At 38.8% G+C, this 14,686-nt stretch overlaps 1 protein-coding gene across 1 annotated transcript in view; it reads left to right on the top strand.

The window, feature by feature from the left end:
- LOC139981193 (uncharacterized) overlaps window positions 1-14,686 on the top strand; it is an 81,391-nt gene that overhangs the window by 49,139 nt on the left and 17,566 nt on the right. The window contains exons 38-47 of the mRNA XM_071993399.1: window positions 8,758-8,871; window positions 9,033-9,146; window positions 9,573-9,686; window positions 10,235-10,351; window positions 10,712-10,828; window positions 11,426-11,539; window positions 12,346-12,462; window positions 12,872-12,985; window positions 13,743-13,856; window positions 14,282-14,401. Coding sequence (XP_071849500.1) covers window positions 8,758-8,871; window positions 9,033-9,146; window positions 9,573-9,686; window positions 10,235-10,351; window positions 10,712-10,828; window positions 11,426-11,539; window positions 12,346-12,462; window positions 12,872-12,985; window positions 13,743-13,856; window positions 14,282-14,401 — 1,155 coding nt within the window. The remainder of the gene's footprint in view (window positions 1-8,757; window positions 8,872-9,032; window positions 9,147-9,572; window positions 9,687-10,234; window positions 10,352-10,711; window positions 10,829-11,425; window positions 11,540-12,345; window positions 12,463-12,871; window positions 12,986-13,742; window positions 13,857-14,281; window positions 14,402-14,686) is intronic.

A 14,686-nucleotide genomic window follows, 5' to 3' on the forward strand; every position in this document is an offset into this window, starting at 1 on the left:
GTCAATAACTGAAAAAGCGAAACTGAAAAAGTTGAAGCAACTATCACTATATTCAACTGAATTTATTCTAAAATGATAATCAACTGAAGCTGGAGTCCTACTACTTAAGGAATAAGCACCTGCTAATTAATGGGAAGTGATTGTATCTGAAAGTACAAACAAATTATAACGTTAATTAACGGTATCAATACCTGAATTTTGAAAAAGTGAATCCGAAAAAGTCGAGGCAACTACAGTGTATCAATATACTCAACAACATTTAATCTAAAATATTATGTAGTCAACTGAAGCTGAAATCCTACTACTTTTGGAATAATTAATGAGAAGTAATTATATCTAAAGGAACAAACAATCACACAATCTTCATGCATAAGCATGCAACGTTACTCAGTGATACTCTGGACAACCTAATTCCCCTCTGGGATAGCGTCACTGAAAATGAATCTCTCCCTGTTGTCCATGAATGGTGACGGTAGCAGCTTCACAATTTGATCCTCCGTGACCACTCCATATTTGTCTGTGAGGTCCCTTGCAACATACCCTTTGCCTTCCTTATCACCCTTGTGGAGATGGGTCACATACACTTCCTTTTCATGAACTCCTGTGACAAGTGCTACAAACGTGTATGATTTGCTGACTTTATTTCCGCCCACATATTCTACAACAATGAAGTCCCCACACTGTGTTGGTCGTTGAACTGTAGGGGATTCAGGGGCACTACAAAGCTTGGACCCCATCAGTCTATGTGAAGAAGTAGATAAACTGTGGCAAGTTCAACGCTCAACTGTACACATTTAGCATTGAGACATGAAAAGAATTGTTGGCTGCCCTAGTCCAGACAGTCAACAATAGATTATACAATCACACCACCTTAGTAGATATAAACATCACTCTCAGAGTCAACAACTCCCACAGGATGCTGTATACAATATATATGTATGCATGCAATGATATTTACTTTTAATCATAGGCAAATGACTCAATTATCTGACTGGAAAAAAAAATTGTCCTTCCGTTACTGTCCTTCCGTTACCAAAATGGTAACGGAAAGACAGGTTTTAATCAATCATAATGAACAAACGAAGAGGACCAGGGTGAAACTAATTATTTCATTTTGTTGGCCAATCTAAACTTGCTTTGAAGATGAACTTTCATTTTAATCATGCTGCAACTTTTCCTGAAAAACTAAAAAAAGTTATATTTTCGGTAACGGAAGGACATTTCAAATGGCAAAAATACCAAAGGCCACTGAAGCGGAACCAATGAAGAAAAGGGGCGAAAATATTATCCATTCAGTTTTCCATGATCTATACTCTCACATGGTAGTGGCTGATATCATTTATATACTCGCTATCAATTAGCAGTGACGAATAGTTTTTATTACCAATCATCCAATTTTCTGTATCAACTCATGAATATTCAATTACCCATATATTTTCATTCCAAAATGAATGAAAATTGCATTTCTGAACCTGATTCTGGAAAATATGGACTCTTAGCTTTCATTTGACACCAAATTTACTATTGTCACACACTTTTAATTTTTTGGGTATCATGTCCACTTTCTCATGGAATTGCCCTTATGTTGTTTACAGACACTGGGCTCAATGTAACCGTAACGGAGGATTGCGTAAACATTGATGGCTTTAATTTATAACGTGGAGATAGAGACCTGAATCAGGCAGAAAACAGAAAGGGGAGGAGTATGTTTATATGGAACGAACAGTGGTGTCATCCGAATAATGCTACATTAAAGCATTACTCATGCTAAACATATGTAGAAATTTTAGCTGTTGGTTTAAGACCTCCCTCGGGAATTTCCGTATGTATGTAATTCATCTCACAGTATATGTACCTAACCGCAGGGTTGGCAAAGCCGCCGCTATTGAAATATGTGCAGTTATTCAAGATTTAGATGTAGCTCATCCTAATGCTTTTGTTGTTATTGACGGTGACTTTAACCAGTGTATACTGAGAAAAAACTAGTGTTAGCTATCATCAACATGTACAGTGTCCTATAGTCCGGGAGCCCAGAAGGTTTATTCAGCTGAAGAGGTACAAAAGGTTTGGTGGCCTGATTGTGTTGGTAGGTGACCAAGCATCAATAAAATGTGTTGCTGCCGGGGCACACCCTGCATGGTAGGTGAGGGGGTCACAAAATAGGGGGGCAAAATATGCTTTTATTTAGCTGAAGAGGTACAAGCACAAAAGTTGGTGGATCTTATTCCCAGGAGGGTACCTTGCATCATGGTGGCAATGACAGCAATATCTGACTGCATGGGGCCCCAGACAGTAGCCCAAAAGAGGCCCGCCCATATGGTATTATTCAGCTGAAAAGGTACAAGGGTGAATTCTTTTGCATTTGAACTATTACACATTGTGGTGTACTAAAACACTAATGACAGTAACTTTGTCCTGCATAGGGGCCCAAACAGTAGCCCTAAGAATGGGCCATGCGGTACAACCAGCTGTTGGCTAATTTATCTAGCTGTACAGGTACATGAACAAAACTTGTTGGATACTGCTCCCAGCAAGACTAATTACATTGCTGTAGCAACAACAGCAATATCTGCCTGCATGGGACCCCAGACAGTGGCCCAAAAGAGGCCCGCCCATGTGGTATTATTCAGCTGAAAAGGTACAAGGGTAGATTCTTTTGCATTTGAACTATTACACATTGGGGTATACTAAAACACTAATGACAGTAACTTTGTCCTGCATAGGGGCCCAAACAGTAACCCTAAGTATGGGCCATGCGGTACAACCAGCTGTTGGCTAATTTATCTAGCTGAACAGGTACATGAACAAAACTTGTTGGATACTGCTCCCAGCAAGACTAATTACATTGCTGTAGCAACAACAGCAATATCTGCCTGCATGGGACCCCAGACAGTGGCCCAAAAGGGCACAGCCCACATGGTATTATTCAGCTGAAAAGATACAAGGGTAGATTCTTTTGCATTTGAACTATTACACATCGGGGTATACTATAATGCTAATGACAGTAACTTTGTCCTTCATAGTGGCCCAAACAGGCCCGTATATGGTGTTATTCAGTCAAAGTAGTACAAGGGTGAATCTTTCAGCATTAATGCTGATACATTTAGGTTTACCTAAGTAGATCTACCAATGACACCAACTTCGTTCTGCACTGGGGCCCAGACAATATAGCCCAACATAGCCCCTCCTTTCATGTTTATTGTCTCTTGCCACGATTGGACGAGCAGTGAGAGAAAACAGAAATGATATAATTGCAAGAGATTTATGATTTATTGGACCTGGTTAACAACGTTATTTGTCTTCTTCGTTAGAAATCCAGTGTAACGTACCTTATAATTGGATTGCGAGGCAATTCAAAACTGTGAATACCACCATACCTGAACGCTATGATAGGTGCACTTTTTTTAAATGTAATTTAAAATACTTTGTGTAGCCAGAATTGTATCTTTCAGAATGACCTAAAACATTGTACTGGCCCTAATTAACTCAAAGTTGGTCTCCATCGTTGTAGCATTGAACTGATATACTTTGATTCAACTTGCTCAATCATTGATCGTAATGATTTATCAGTGATAATCATATGAAGGCATGTTAACATCATCACTTGCTGAAATAACATATTTACAGTTTTGGTTAAAATGATAACATATAGTAACATCCATAATACATGTACACTAGGGTAATGTACCGTAAACAGTCAATTGGACACCATTTTGTATATCTTAGGCAACATTGATACTATAAAGTTTAGCACACAGAATTATAACGAAAGAGTGTTACTAGATTCCCATAGCTAGGTACAAAAGATAGGAATGTACAGACAAGTAACAAATACTGTAAGTCAGTGGAATTTTCTGAAATGTAAGCTGCTGACATTATTATTGTCCATTGTCACAGCAGTACATGGAAAATACAGCACTTGATTTAGCGAGTAATACACTAATGTTACATGTTAGGGTCAACCAAGAAAAGGCCAAATATCAAAACTACATCAATCTTCAACAGCCTCATAGGTTCTGGGTAACAGGTTTTGTACATGTCAAGAAGATGAAATGTTGCTCCAGGGTGTGGTGGAAGTTTTGTTTTAACCACTGCAAACAGATGGGTTTTATTACATAATAACTATGAAATCCATAAGTTCCTGTCAATAGAGAATATTACCTTTCTGCCCGTTCTATTGTGTTGATGTATGTCACAATATAATGATTATTTACGACATAGATATGGCACAAGTAATTGTTTGCGTTCTCATCAAGGGTCATACCTAATCCTCATCCTCACATTCACTCTCACTGTCATCACGCCATGGCTGATCATCCAACTCACTGTCATCATCAACATCTGCTACGTCCATATCGTATTTTCTCATATTTTCTGCATAGTTATCTCTTGGATCAACGACAGCATCCAAAGCCAGAGTCATTTCTTCATGCTCATGTACTGGCTCCGAGTCTTCACTGGACAATGTATCGGGTAGAGCTTCTCCTTCATACCAATGGGGCACATACAGTCCATCATCATTGGCGATCCATCCATAATTCAGTGGGTGCAGGTCTTTGGTTGGTTGTTTGGTATGTGCATGGCTCCACATCGTAGCAACGAAGTTTGCCCGTAATACGTGTTGATACAGTACCTTCTCACATGGTGGTAAAGATGAGCAATTGATCTTCTTTACGTGTACCGCTTGCTGTTTCTTTTAGTCATCCTGGTGAAAGACTGGTGCCTGGCTTCATTGATGTCGTCCAATGCCTTGAATCCATAGATCCTGCAAACAAATGCAGTCACTGCAGGTTTATCGACAGCATTGGTGCATAAGGACTTCAGTGCCTCAACGTAATCAGGGTCTTTCTCTAGATAACTGAAGGGTACAGTCTTGCCTTTCCGGTAGAACGCAGAGTTGTAGTCACAACCAGTCAGAGCATGAAAACTAATAAGAGCTTCACTCAAACCTGTTTGCTTTCTTTCAAGCTCACGTGAAATGTTGGTTACGTTTATGAATCGTCTCTTGTTTCCTGAACCGAAGTCCAGAGTGATCATCGATGAGGCTGGCATTTTGGGGACAAGACCATGATTTGATGATTTAATTGTTATCCGCCGTCTTGTCCCATGCAGGCAGATATGCTGTCAATACTGCAGCAATAGATTTAGTCCTGCTCGAAGCGGTATCCAACACGTTTTGTTTATGTACCTATTCAGGTAGGGATATTAGTTAAAAGCTGGTTGGGCTGCAGGGCCTATCTTTAGGGTTACTGTGAGGGCATATATGCAGGACAAAGTAACTGTCATTAGTATTTTAGTATACCCCAATGTGCAATAGTTTAAATGCAAAAGGATCTACCCTTGTACCTGTCCAGCTGAATAATACCATATGGGCGGGCCTCTTTTGGGCCACTGTCTGGGGCCCCATGCAGTCAGATATTGCTGTTGTTGCTACAGCAATGTAATTAGTCTTGCTGGGAGCAGTTTCCAACAAGTTTTGTTCATGTACCTTTTCAGCTAGATAAATTAGCCAACAGCTGGATGTACCGCATGGCCCATTCTTAGGGCTACTGTTTGGGCCCCTATGCATGACAAAGTTACTGTCATTAGTGTTTTAGTACACCACAATGTGTAATAGTTCAAATGCAAAAGAATTCACCCTTGTACCTTTTCAGCTGAATAATACCATATGGGCGGGCCTCTTTTGGGCCACTGTCTGGGGCCCCATGCAGTCAGATATTGCTGTTGTTGCTACAGCAATGAAATTAGTCTTGCTGGGAGCAGTATCCAACAAGTTTTGTTCGTGTTCCTTTTCAGCTAGATAAATTAGCCAACAGCTGGATGTACCGCATGGCCCATTCTTAGGGCTACTGTTTGGGCCCCTATGCATGACAAATTTACTGTCATTAGTGTTTTAGTACACCACAATATGTAATAGTTCAAATGCAAAAGAATTCACCCTTGTACCTTTTCAGCTGAATAATACCACATGGGCGGGCCCCTTTTGGGCTACTGTCTGGGGCCCCATGCAGTCAGATATTGCTGTTGTTGCTACAGCAATGAAATTAGTCTTGCTGGGAGCAGTATCCAACAAGTTTTGTTCGTGTACCTTTTCAGCTAGATAAATTAGCCAACAGCTGGTTGTACCGCATGGCCCGTTCTTAGGGCTACTGTTTGGGCCCCTATGCAGGACAAAGTTACTGTCATTAGTGTTTTAGTACACCACAATGTGTAATAGTTCAAATGCAAAAGAATTCACCCTTGTACCTTTTCAGCTGAATAATACCATATGGGCGGGCCTCTTTTGGGCTACTGTCTGGGGCCCCATGCAGTCAGATATTGCTGTCATTGCCACCATGATGCAAGGTACCCTCCTGGGAATAAGATCCAGCAACTTTTGTGCTTGTACCTCTTCAGCTAAATAAAAGCATATTTTGCCCCCCTATTTTGTGACCCCCTCACCTACCATGCAGGGTGTGCCCCGGCAGCAACACATTTTATTGATGCTTGGTCACCTACCAACACAATCAGGCCACCAAACCTTTTGTACCTCTTCAGCTGAATAAACCTTCTGGGCTCCCGGACTACTACCCGCGGAGAGGCAATCCTAGATCTTTGCTACTCAAACCTAAAGGAAGCTTACATCGCATCACCGATTACGAAGCTGGGCAAATCTGATCATGATATGATTATTCTACAGCGAAAATACCAACCTATTGTTCAGAGGCAGAAACCTAAGCTATTGACTGTGAAACAATGGAACCCTGGAGCTATTGACAACCTACAATCCTCTTTAGATCTTACGGACTGGAATGTGTTCGTCAAAGCCATGGATGGGATAGATGAACTCACTCAAACAATATCTGACTTTTGTACTGAATGCACAGTGCCTTCCAAACAGATTAAGATTTATCCAAATAATAAGTCTTGGATTACGAGGGAAGTTAAATCAATTATAAATAAGAAGAGCTCGACAAGATTATAAAGAAGGAAAGGGAGTTGTATAAACGTAAAATAAGGAAACTTCACGGAGAATCATATGAAATAAGTTTGGGCTGGCATGCGAATGATGAGCGGCTATTCAAATGATACCAGTAAAACATTTATCAACCCAATACATCTGTTGCTTACGCAAATCAAGTACATGCGGTTTACAATTGGTTTGATTGTCATGATTTTTCAAATGAGGCATACATAAGAGCTACATAATTTATTATCCAGTCACAGGACATATCCTACCCCGTTTTTAACTGTAACTGAAGATGAAGTGCATCATGAGTTATCCAAACTAAATTCATCAAACGCTGCTGGCCCAGAAGGGTTACAACCCCGTGTGAGCATCTGGCTCTTAAGCTTTTAAACCCCGTTTTGGACCAATATTTAGATCTGATGCAGTTTGCGTACAGGTCTAAGTGTAGAACGGTAGTACGGAGGATGCTATTTTATCCTGTCTCGAAAAACTGTATTAACATCTTGAACATACAAATTTGGGTCATTCTGCTAGGGTTATGTTTTTTTATATTTTTCATCTGCTTTTACCACTATTAAGCCCCACATTTTAGTAAATAAGTTATTAGAAATAAATGACGCCCTGATTTTATTGGGTGGATTTTTAATTATCTTACCAATAAGTCACAATATGTTAATATTAGAACACCTAATAGCACATCCAAGGTTATTACATCACATACTGGCGCCCCACAAGATACGGTTTTAGCACCATTCTTATTCACTCTGTATACATCGGATGCAAGAGCAACTCATGCAAAATACGCATTGGTTAAATTTGCAGATGACACTGCCTGATTGGGTTTGATAACAAAAGATGATGATACTGTCTACCTAGAACGGATAAAATTACTTTGTTAACTATTGTGGGCAAACTTTTCTAGAACTTAATATTAATAAGACAAGGGGTATTAAATGATTTCATTATTAAAGGAAGTATGGTTGAATGGGTTGATAATTATTAATATCTCGGTGTGGTGATAAATAATTAACTTGCATGTCATGATCACGTAGATATTTTAATGAGGAAATTAAATTCTAGGATGCATTGCGAATGATGTATAAGTTTAATGTCAATAATAACATTCTTGCCATGTTTTATAACTCTACCATTTGGTGTTTGGCAATATAATTTGGTGTCATGCGGTGGCAATGCTAGCATGGAAGATACTTATCGTATTGAAGCTATGATCAGACAGGCAAGTCGCTTAATCGGGGAAAGTCAGCCAACCTTGGCCTCGTCCTACCAACGGCTCCTAGGAGATGAACTCTACAAAGTTATGAATGACGATGACCACTCACTATGTGTGTGTCTGGACAAAACAGTGTTCGCTCGGAGTGGTAGGATGAGGCTGCCGTTGGCCAGTCCAAATAGGCACCCCTCTTTTTTTATTCCACAATGTATAAAACTTCATAATTTAAATTTTAAACGCTAATTTGTTACTGTGAACTGTTTTCATATGTCCTGCTTTGTTGTTTTGTTCTTGCCCTTTTGTCACTTTTTAGTATATTTGTATTTGTATAATACTGTTTTTATGCGAGCATTCTGTTACCCTTTGTGCGGTTTCATAAATGTTATCTTATCTTATCTAACCTTTATAAACCGACAAAGTAAAGGATTGCCATTAATCTATCGACTGAGACACATCATTCGATTTCGATTTCGATTTCGACTTCATTTTATTTTATTTGAATATATTTATAGTTGGAGTATCGGATAGACCTACTTCAGATATTAATGTTATTTGTTTTCATAATAATTACCACCAGCTCCCAATCCTTGCCTGTCTAATCCCTGTGGAGATAATGGAGTATGCATCAACCTCGGTACAACGTTTATGTGTCAATGTCAAAATGGTTTCACTGGCGAACTTTGTGAAATTGGTGAGTTTTGAAAAAGTAAAGGATTGCCATTAAGCTATCGACTGAGACATATCATTCGATTTCGACTTCATTTTATTTGATTTAATATATTTATAGTTGGAGTATCGGAAAGACCACCTTCAGATATCAATGTTAATTGTTTTCATAATAATTACCACCAGCTCCCAATCCTTGCCTATCTAATCCCTGTGGAGATAATGGAGTATGCATCAACCTCGGTACAACGTTTGTGTGTCAATGTCAAAATGGTTTCACTGGCGAACTTTGTCAAATTGGTGAGTATATTTGGTTTGATGCGCTTCTATCTTTGAGGAGAACTTCAGAACGAAAGAGATAACAAAGACAAAACCCCACAAAAAACCTTTTAAAGAGATTAACATATAAATGCATGTGGCAATGAGCCCTTAGTTGCTAGATAAACTCATCAGTTGGTATTCAACCCTCATACTCATGTCGGTTTTAATTTGATAACATTATGTGGTTTTATTTGATGAAGGAAAAGAGGAGGTGTCAAGATATGTTTGTCCAGTAATTCTGGTTAAGAAATGGTTCTTCGTATCCTTAACACGATTGATGATAAATAATGTTATAATGCGTGCATTTGCTTTGATTTGATTTTCAATGGATCATTTGTAAGTTTATTATTGTTGTAACGATTGCTTATTTTAAATTCTGGTCATTATCTTGATGCACAACACCAGCTCCTAATTCGTGCTTGTCTAACCCCTGTGGGGAAAATGGAGTGTGTTTCAATCTAGGAACGCTGTTCATGTGTCAATGTCAAAATGGCTTCACCGGTGACCTTTGTCAAATTGGTGAGTAACAGGTTTCCCACCTCCTGAACCCCATCCCAACTGAACAGCTCATGGAAGACATAAACAAACAATTTAAAGAAAGAGAGGTTTCCAACCTCCTTGTCATTTTGTCTGCCGCAATAACAAGTAATCATCCTAAGCCCCATCCCAAACTGAACAGCAGATGGAAAACATAAAGAAACAATTTAAAGAAAGAGATAGAGAGGTTTCCCACTTGCTTGTCATTACGTCTGCTGCAATAACAAGCAATCATCCTGAACCGCATCCCAAACTGAACAGCACATGGAAGACATAAAGACTAAGAAACAATTTAAATAGCTTACAGACAGGTTAGGTTCAGCTATTTTGCAGGAGCCCCCTCCGTCAAATAAGTTTATATTATGTCGACATTCCTGCATCGTCCGATCTTTGTAAAACAGAAAAAGCAGGAAACTCTCAATATAAAGTTCATCGCCAACTATAGTTATTGCGACAAATGAACACTGCAATCTCATGGCCGAGTGGCTATAGCTGGCATTGATTAAACTTAATTTCAAATTTTTATTTAGGGGATGTTTGCTCCTCAAGTCCTTGCGAAAACGGAGGAACCTGTTCACCTAATGGGGTAGAATATCTCTGCACGTGTACCTCTGAATATAGTGGCACGAACTGTCAAATATTAAATGGTATGTGTATACGTTAACAACCTTTGTGACATTACGCACAAGATATTGGTATGTGCGGAATGGTTTTCTTTTTTCTTGAAAATGCAAGTTGTGGCTAGAACACTGTTCCAAGTCGATTTTTCTGTACCCCAATTCTACCTTTAATCAATGGGCAATCCCTGTAGAAGTAATGGAATATTCCAGAATCAAGAGTCATCCTTGTATTGACAGTTATTTTCACATTTGAATCAACCGGTACCTTTTTTGAAATTGCTGATCATCAGACGTCCTTGCTTTCTACCTATTTATGTTGAAAGCCTTGTCAGTTGCAAAACTTTAGATGTATTTAAAAAATTATCTGTGTATTTTTGCTATACACAGTGGATGTCTGCGGGTCACTTCCTTGTGCTAATGGTGGAACATGTGTGCCTCTTGGAGATGCATACATATGTCTTTGTACACGTGACCACAGTGGAGTAAACTGCCAAGTCGTTAACCGTGAGTGCTGATCTATGGATCAATCGAGTTGACAATCCGCAATCACAAGGAATGAACCAAGAAAGGGGAAAGAGAGAGAAGGGAGAGTGCAGATGGAGAAGGAGGGTAGTGAAGAGGAAAGGGGTTGGAGAGGGCATGGGAAGAGGAGAAGGAGGGAAGGTAGGGACGGGAGAGGAAAGAAGGGGGCGGGAAGGGACGCGGAGAGGGAGTGTTGAGGGAATGGAAGGAATTGAGGTTGAGAAATCCTTGACGTTATCAAGAATAGTGAGAGTAAATAACAAATAAAGTGTTTCAGAAGAGGAAACCTAACTAATGCATGCTAGAAATAAAAGGAAGAAAGACTTGTTTACTGTGTAAGCAATACGTCCTACCTAAAAGCAACCGATCCCGAGTTGTAGCATGTATGCAAAGGTTCAACGTCTCATATACAGAGGCGTGATCTAAGGGAGGGGTGCTGTAGTCACAAACCAGACATATATGGTGACAGTTACACAAAAACATAAACCCAATCACACCACTATATACTTGATGAACTTATGTTTATATAAACTGTGCCTCTTCTTATCGTTTATTATGCTCTGTCGATTAAATTAACAGTTCCTGATCCATGTGAAGGTAACCCCTGTGGAGAAAATGGAATCTGCCTGGTGGAAGAGACATCCTTTGTATGCCAATGTATTAATGGATTTACGGGGGACGTTTGTCAAATCGGTGAGAAACACACTCTGTGCATGTTTTCCAAATAAACCTTTTTTTTTGTTCAAACTGGGAAATCAATTTCTTCATCCAAATCTTTCTTTATTAATGCTTTGTCAATCAATACGGTATAACAATCCCTCATCTATGTGACAAATCCCTGGGGAGGAAATGGAATTTGTGTGCTTGGAGGAATACCATTTATATTACTCTGTCTAAATGGATTTAGCGGAGACTTTTGTCAATTCGGTGAGGAACACCTCCAATGTGATTGCCAAATAAATCTTTATTTTGGACGAAATTCTTTCATCTAAGTCTACATTTTACATTTTATAATGTTCTATCAATTATTGGAACAGTTCCGGATCCATGTGCAGACCAACCCTGGGGAGAAGGTGGAATTTATACAACACAAAACTGCTGAGAAAAATCCCGAGAGAAAGAGTTCAAAATTTCTGAACATATTCCTTAGAGACTTGTGTCAAACCGTCTGTGTGCATGTACTCAATCAACTGAAGCATGACCACATCACAATTTAAGTTATTAATGTATTTAATATATATAGTTTCTGCTTACCTACATTAACTACAGTAGTAATATCTTCTTAAATCTTAATCATTAAACTATTTCATAACCACCGTCGTTCAGTCCATTTTACTGATCCCCGGTGAACCTCGGTTGATACACGATATATGTTCGGTGGTGCTCGACAGAAGCTCGGTGGTGCTTAGTGGTGCCCGATTGTGGAAGCTGAAAGAGCCATCATTGGTCCTCTAGTGTATCCTATATATGAGCCTTATTTCTTCTTTCGAATCCTACAGGTAATATCTGCTCTTCAGTTCCTTGTCTAAATGGAGGAACCTGTCTAGTAGCTGGAGATCGATATTTCTGTATCTGTCTTTCTGACTATATTGGCACAGAATGTCAAATGTTTAATCGTAAGTTTTCAGCAGTTAGCATTTGCCGTGTAGATATCAAAGGTTGGTTGCCTTTCGTTAGCATTGACAGCCATTGACAGCTCGTCGAATGACTCGTGCAGTCAACAAACTTTCACCTCCTCCAAACATCTGAAAAACGTCGGATACTGTAGCTCAATAGTGACATGTTCGTTGGTTTTATTCTTCAGTGTAGATTAGTTAATGTGTCACAAACCTGTTTTTCTGAATAACAGAAATGACCTTATCAAGGTCGAATTGATTTACCGGAGACATTTGTCAAACCGTTGGGTAAAACCTCCACTGTGTTTTGACAAATTAATCTTTATTTTGGACAAAATGTGAAATCAATTTTGTTCATATAAGTCCACGTTTAACTTTTTAATGAATGTTCTCTCGATTAATATAACAGTCCCGGATCCATGTGTAGACAACCCCTGTGGAGAAAATGGAATCTGCCTAGTGAATGAGACATCCTTTGTATGCCAATGTATTAATGGATTTACGGGAGACGTTTGTCAAATCGGTGAGAAACGCACTCTGTGCATGTTTTCCAAGTTAACCTTTATTTTTATCGAACTGTGAAATAGATGGGTTGTTTTTCATGTAAATCTGTTTAATCCTTTTTAATGCTTTGTCAATCATTACGATATAATATTCTTTAATGTATGATGAATTAACTTTTTTTAATGTTCTCTCGATTAATAAAACAGTCCCGGATCAAAGTGTAGACAATCCCTGGGGAGAAAATGGAGTTGCTACAAAACGAAACGCTTGAGAAAATAAAAATGTTACTTTAGAAATCTCTCAGAGTGAGGGAAAGCGTTGACAATTTCTTAACCTTGTTCCTTAGAGTGTCTGCCTTAGTTTGTCAATTTTGACAGAAAGAACTGTTAACAGTTATGTTCATTATTGTGTCTTGAAGCATTAACACCTCACCATAACATGTTTTTCTTCTGATGAGGAGGAATAAAGTTATAGGTTCATAGCACAACCACCAGATGTATAAGGTGAAAGCACACAATGTACCACACCACTGGTTTTACAACATCAGCGAACACCATTGTTATTATTACAATTTAGTTTTCTAGATTTTTGAATTGATCTGATAATTTTATGACGAAATCAGTGTAAAAACTCAAGAGTTTAGTTGATCGTTGACGTTTCTATCCTCTCCCTCACGAACTAGTGTGTCAATAGTGGCGTATCATTTTGTATAACAGAAGTTCTAAACGTTATCTGCATTTCGTTTTGATTGATTTATTTGTGTTTTCAAACAATAGCTCCTAATCCATGCACGTCAAGTCCTTGCGGAAATAATGGAATTTGTGTAAACCTGGGAACGGTATTCTTTTGCCAATGCCAGAGCGGATTCACCGGAGAACTATGTCAAAATGGTAAGTCCATACTATAGTTACCTTATATATGGAACTATTCAAATGTGATCCCTATATCATATAAAATACCCGGGTTATAAATTCCCCCTTTGCCTCGGGTTTGGACATATAGACTACCTGGCGTTGGATTCAGTTGAAACTGGTGTACAATTAACCATTAATCTTAAAGAAAAAACTCACATGTTGTGTTAACTGGAAGTTGTTGAAATTGTTTGATAAAGATCGACCTTATGAATTTAGCGATGCCGTCTGCTTCTATATACTTTAGATGGTATGTACTTCTAAGCTATCTTTGTTTGTCATCACAGACGGTAGCCTATATGCTTGTAAGCTATCTCCTTATACCTACAGTTGTTCAGACAGCATGTACATGCTGTACCCTCAGACTATATTTATGCTTCTAAGTTTATATATCTTCATTACAGGAGACGTATGTGGTTTCCCAACCCCTTGTCACAATGATGGAACCTGCATACCTAATGGGGAGGACTTTCTTTGTTTATGCCTTCCGAACTATGCTGGAACAACCTGTGAAATTTTTAATGGTATGTCCTTATATTTAATAGAAAACTGCCACCACCTCCGTCAACAGCAGGAAAAACTACAGAAACTGTACATCCTTTAAAAGTGTTGATTTGTTCATATCAGAGAAAATTTTTGCAAATATTTATGGCATTGTTATTCACTATACAGTCCCCTTTATCTGTCTCCTTTTCAAAAGACACACTTTCTCCACCCGATACACACAGAGTACACAATAGCTATATTGTAAATCTGAAAGTTTTGTACCACAGTAGAAAGCTGGACCGTGCTGGAAATCGGTAGCATGT

This window comes from Apostichopus japonicus, chromosome 15 (assembly GCF_037975245.1).
Source record: "Apostichopus japonicus isolate 1M-3 chromosome 15, ASM3797524v1, whole genome shotgun sequence".
Classification (NCBI taxonomy): Eukaryota; Metazoa; Echinodermata; class Holothuroidea; order Aspidochirotida; family Stichopodidae; genus Apostichopus; species Apostichopus japonicus.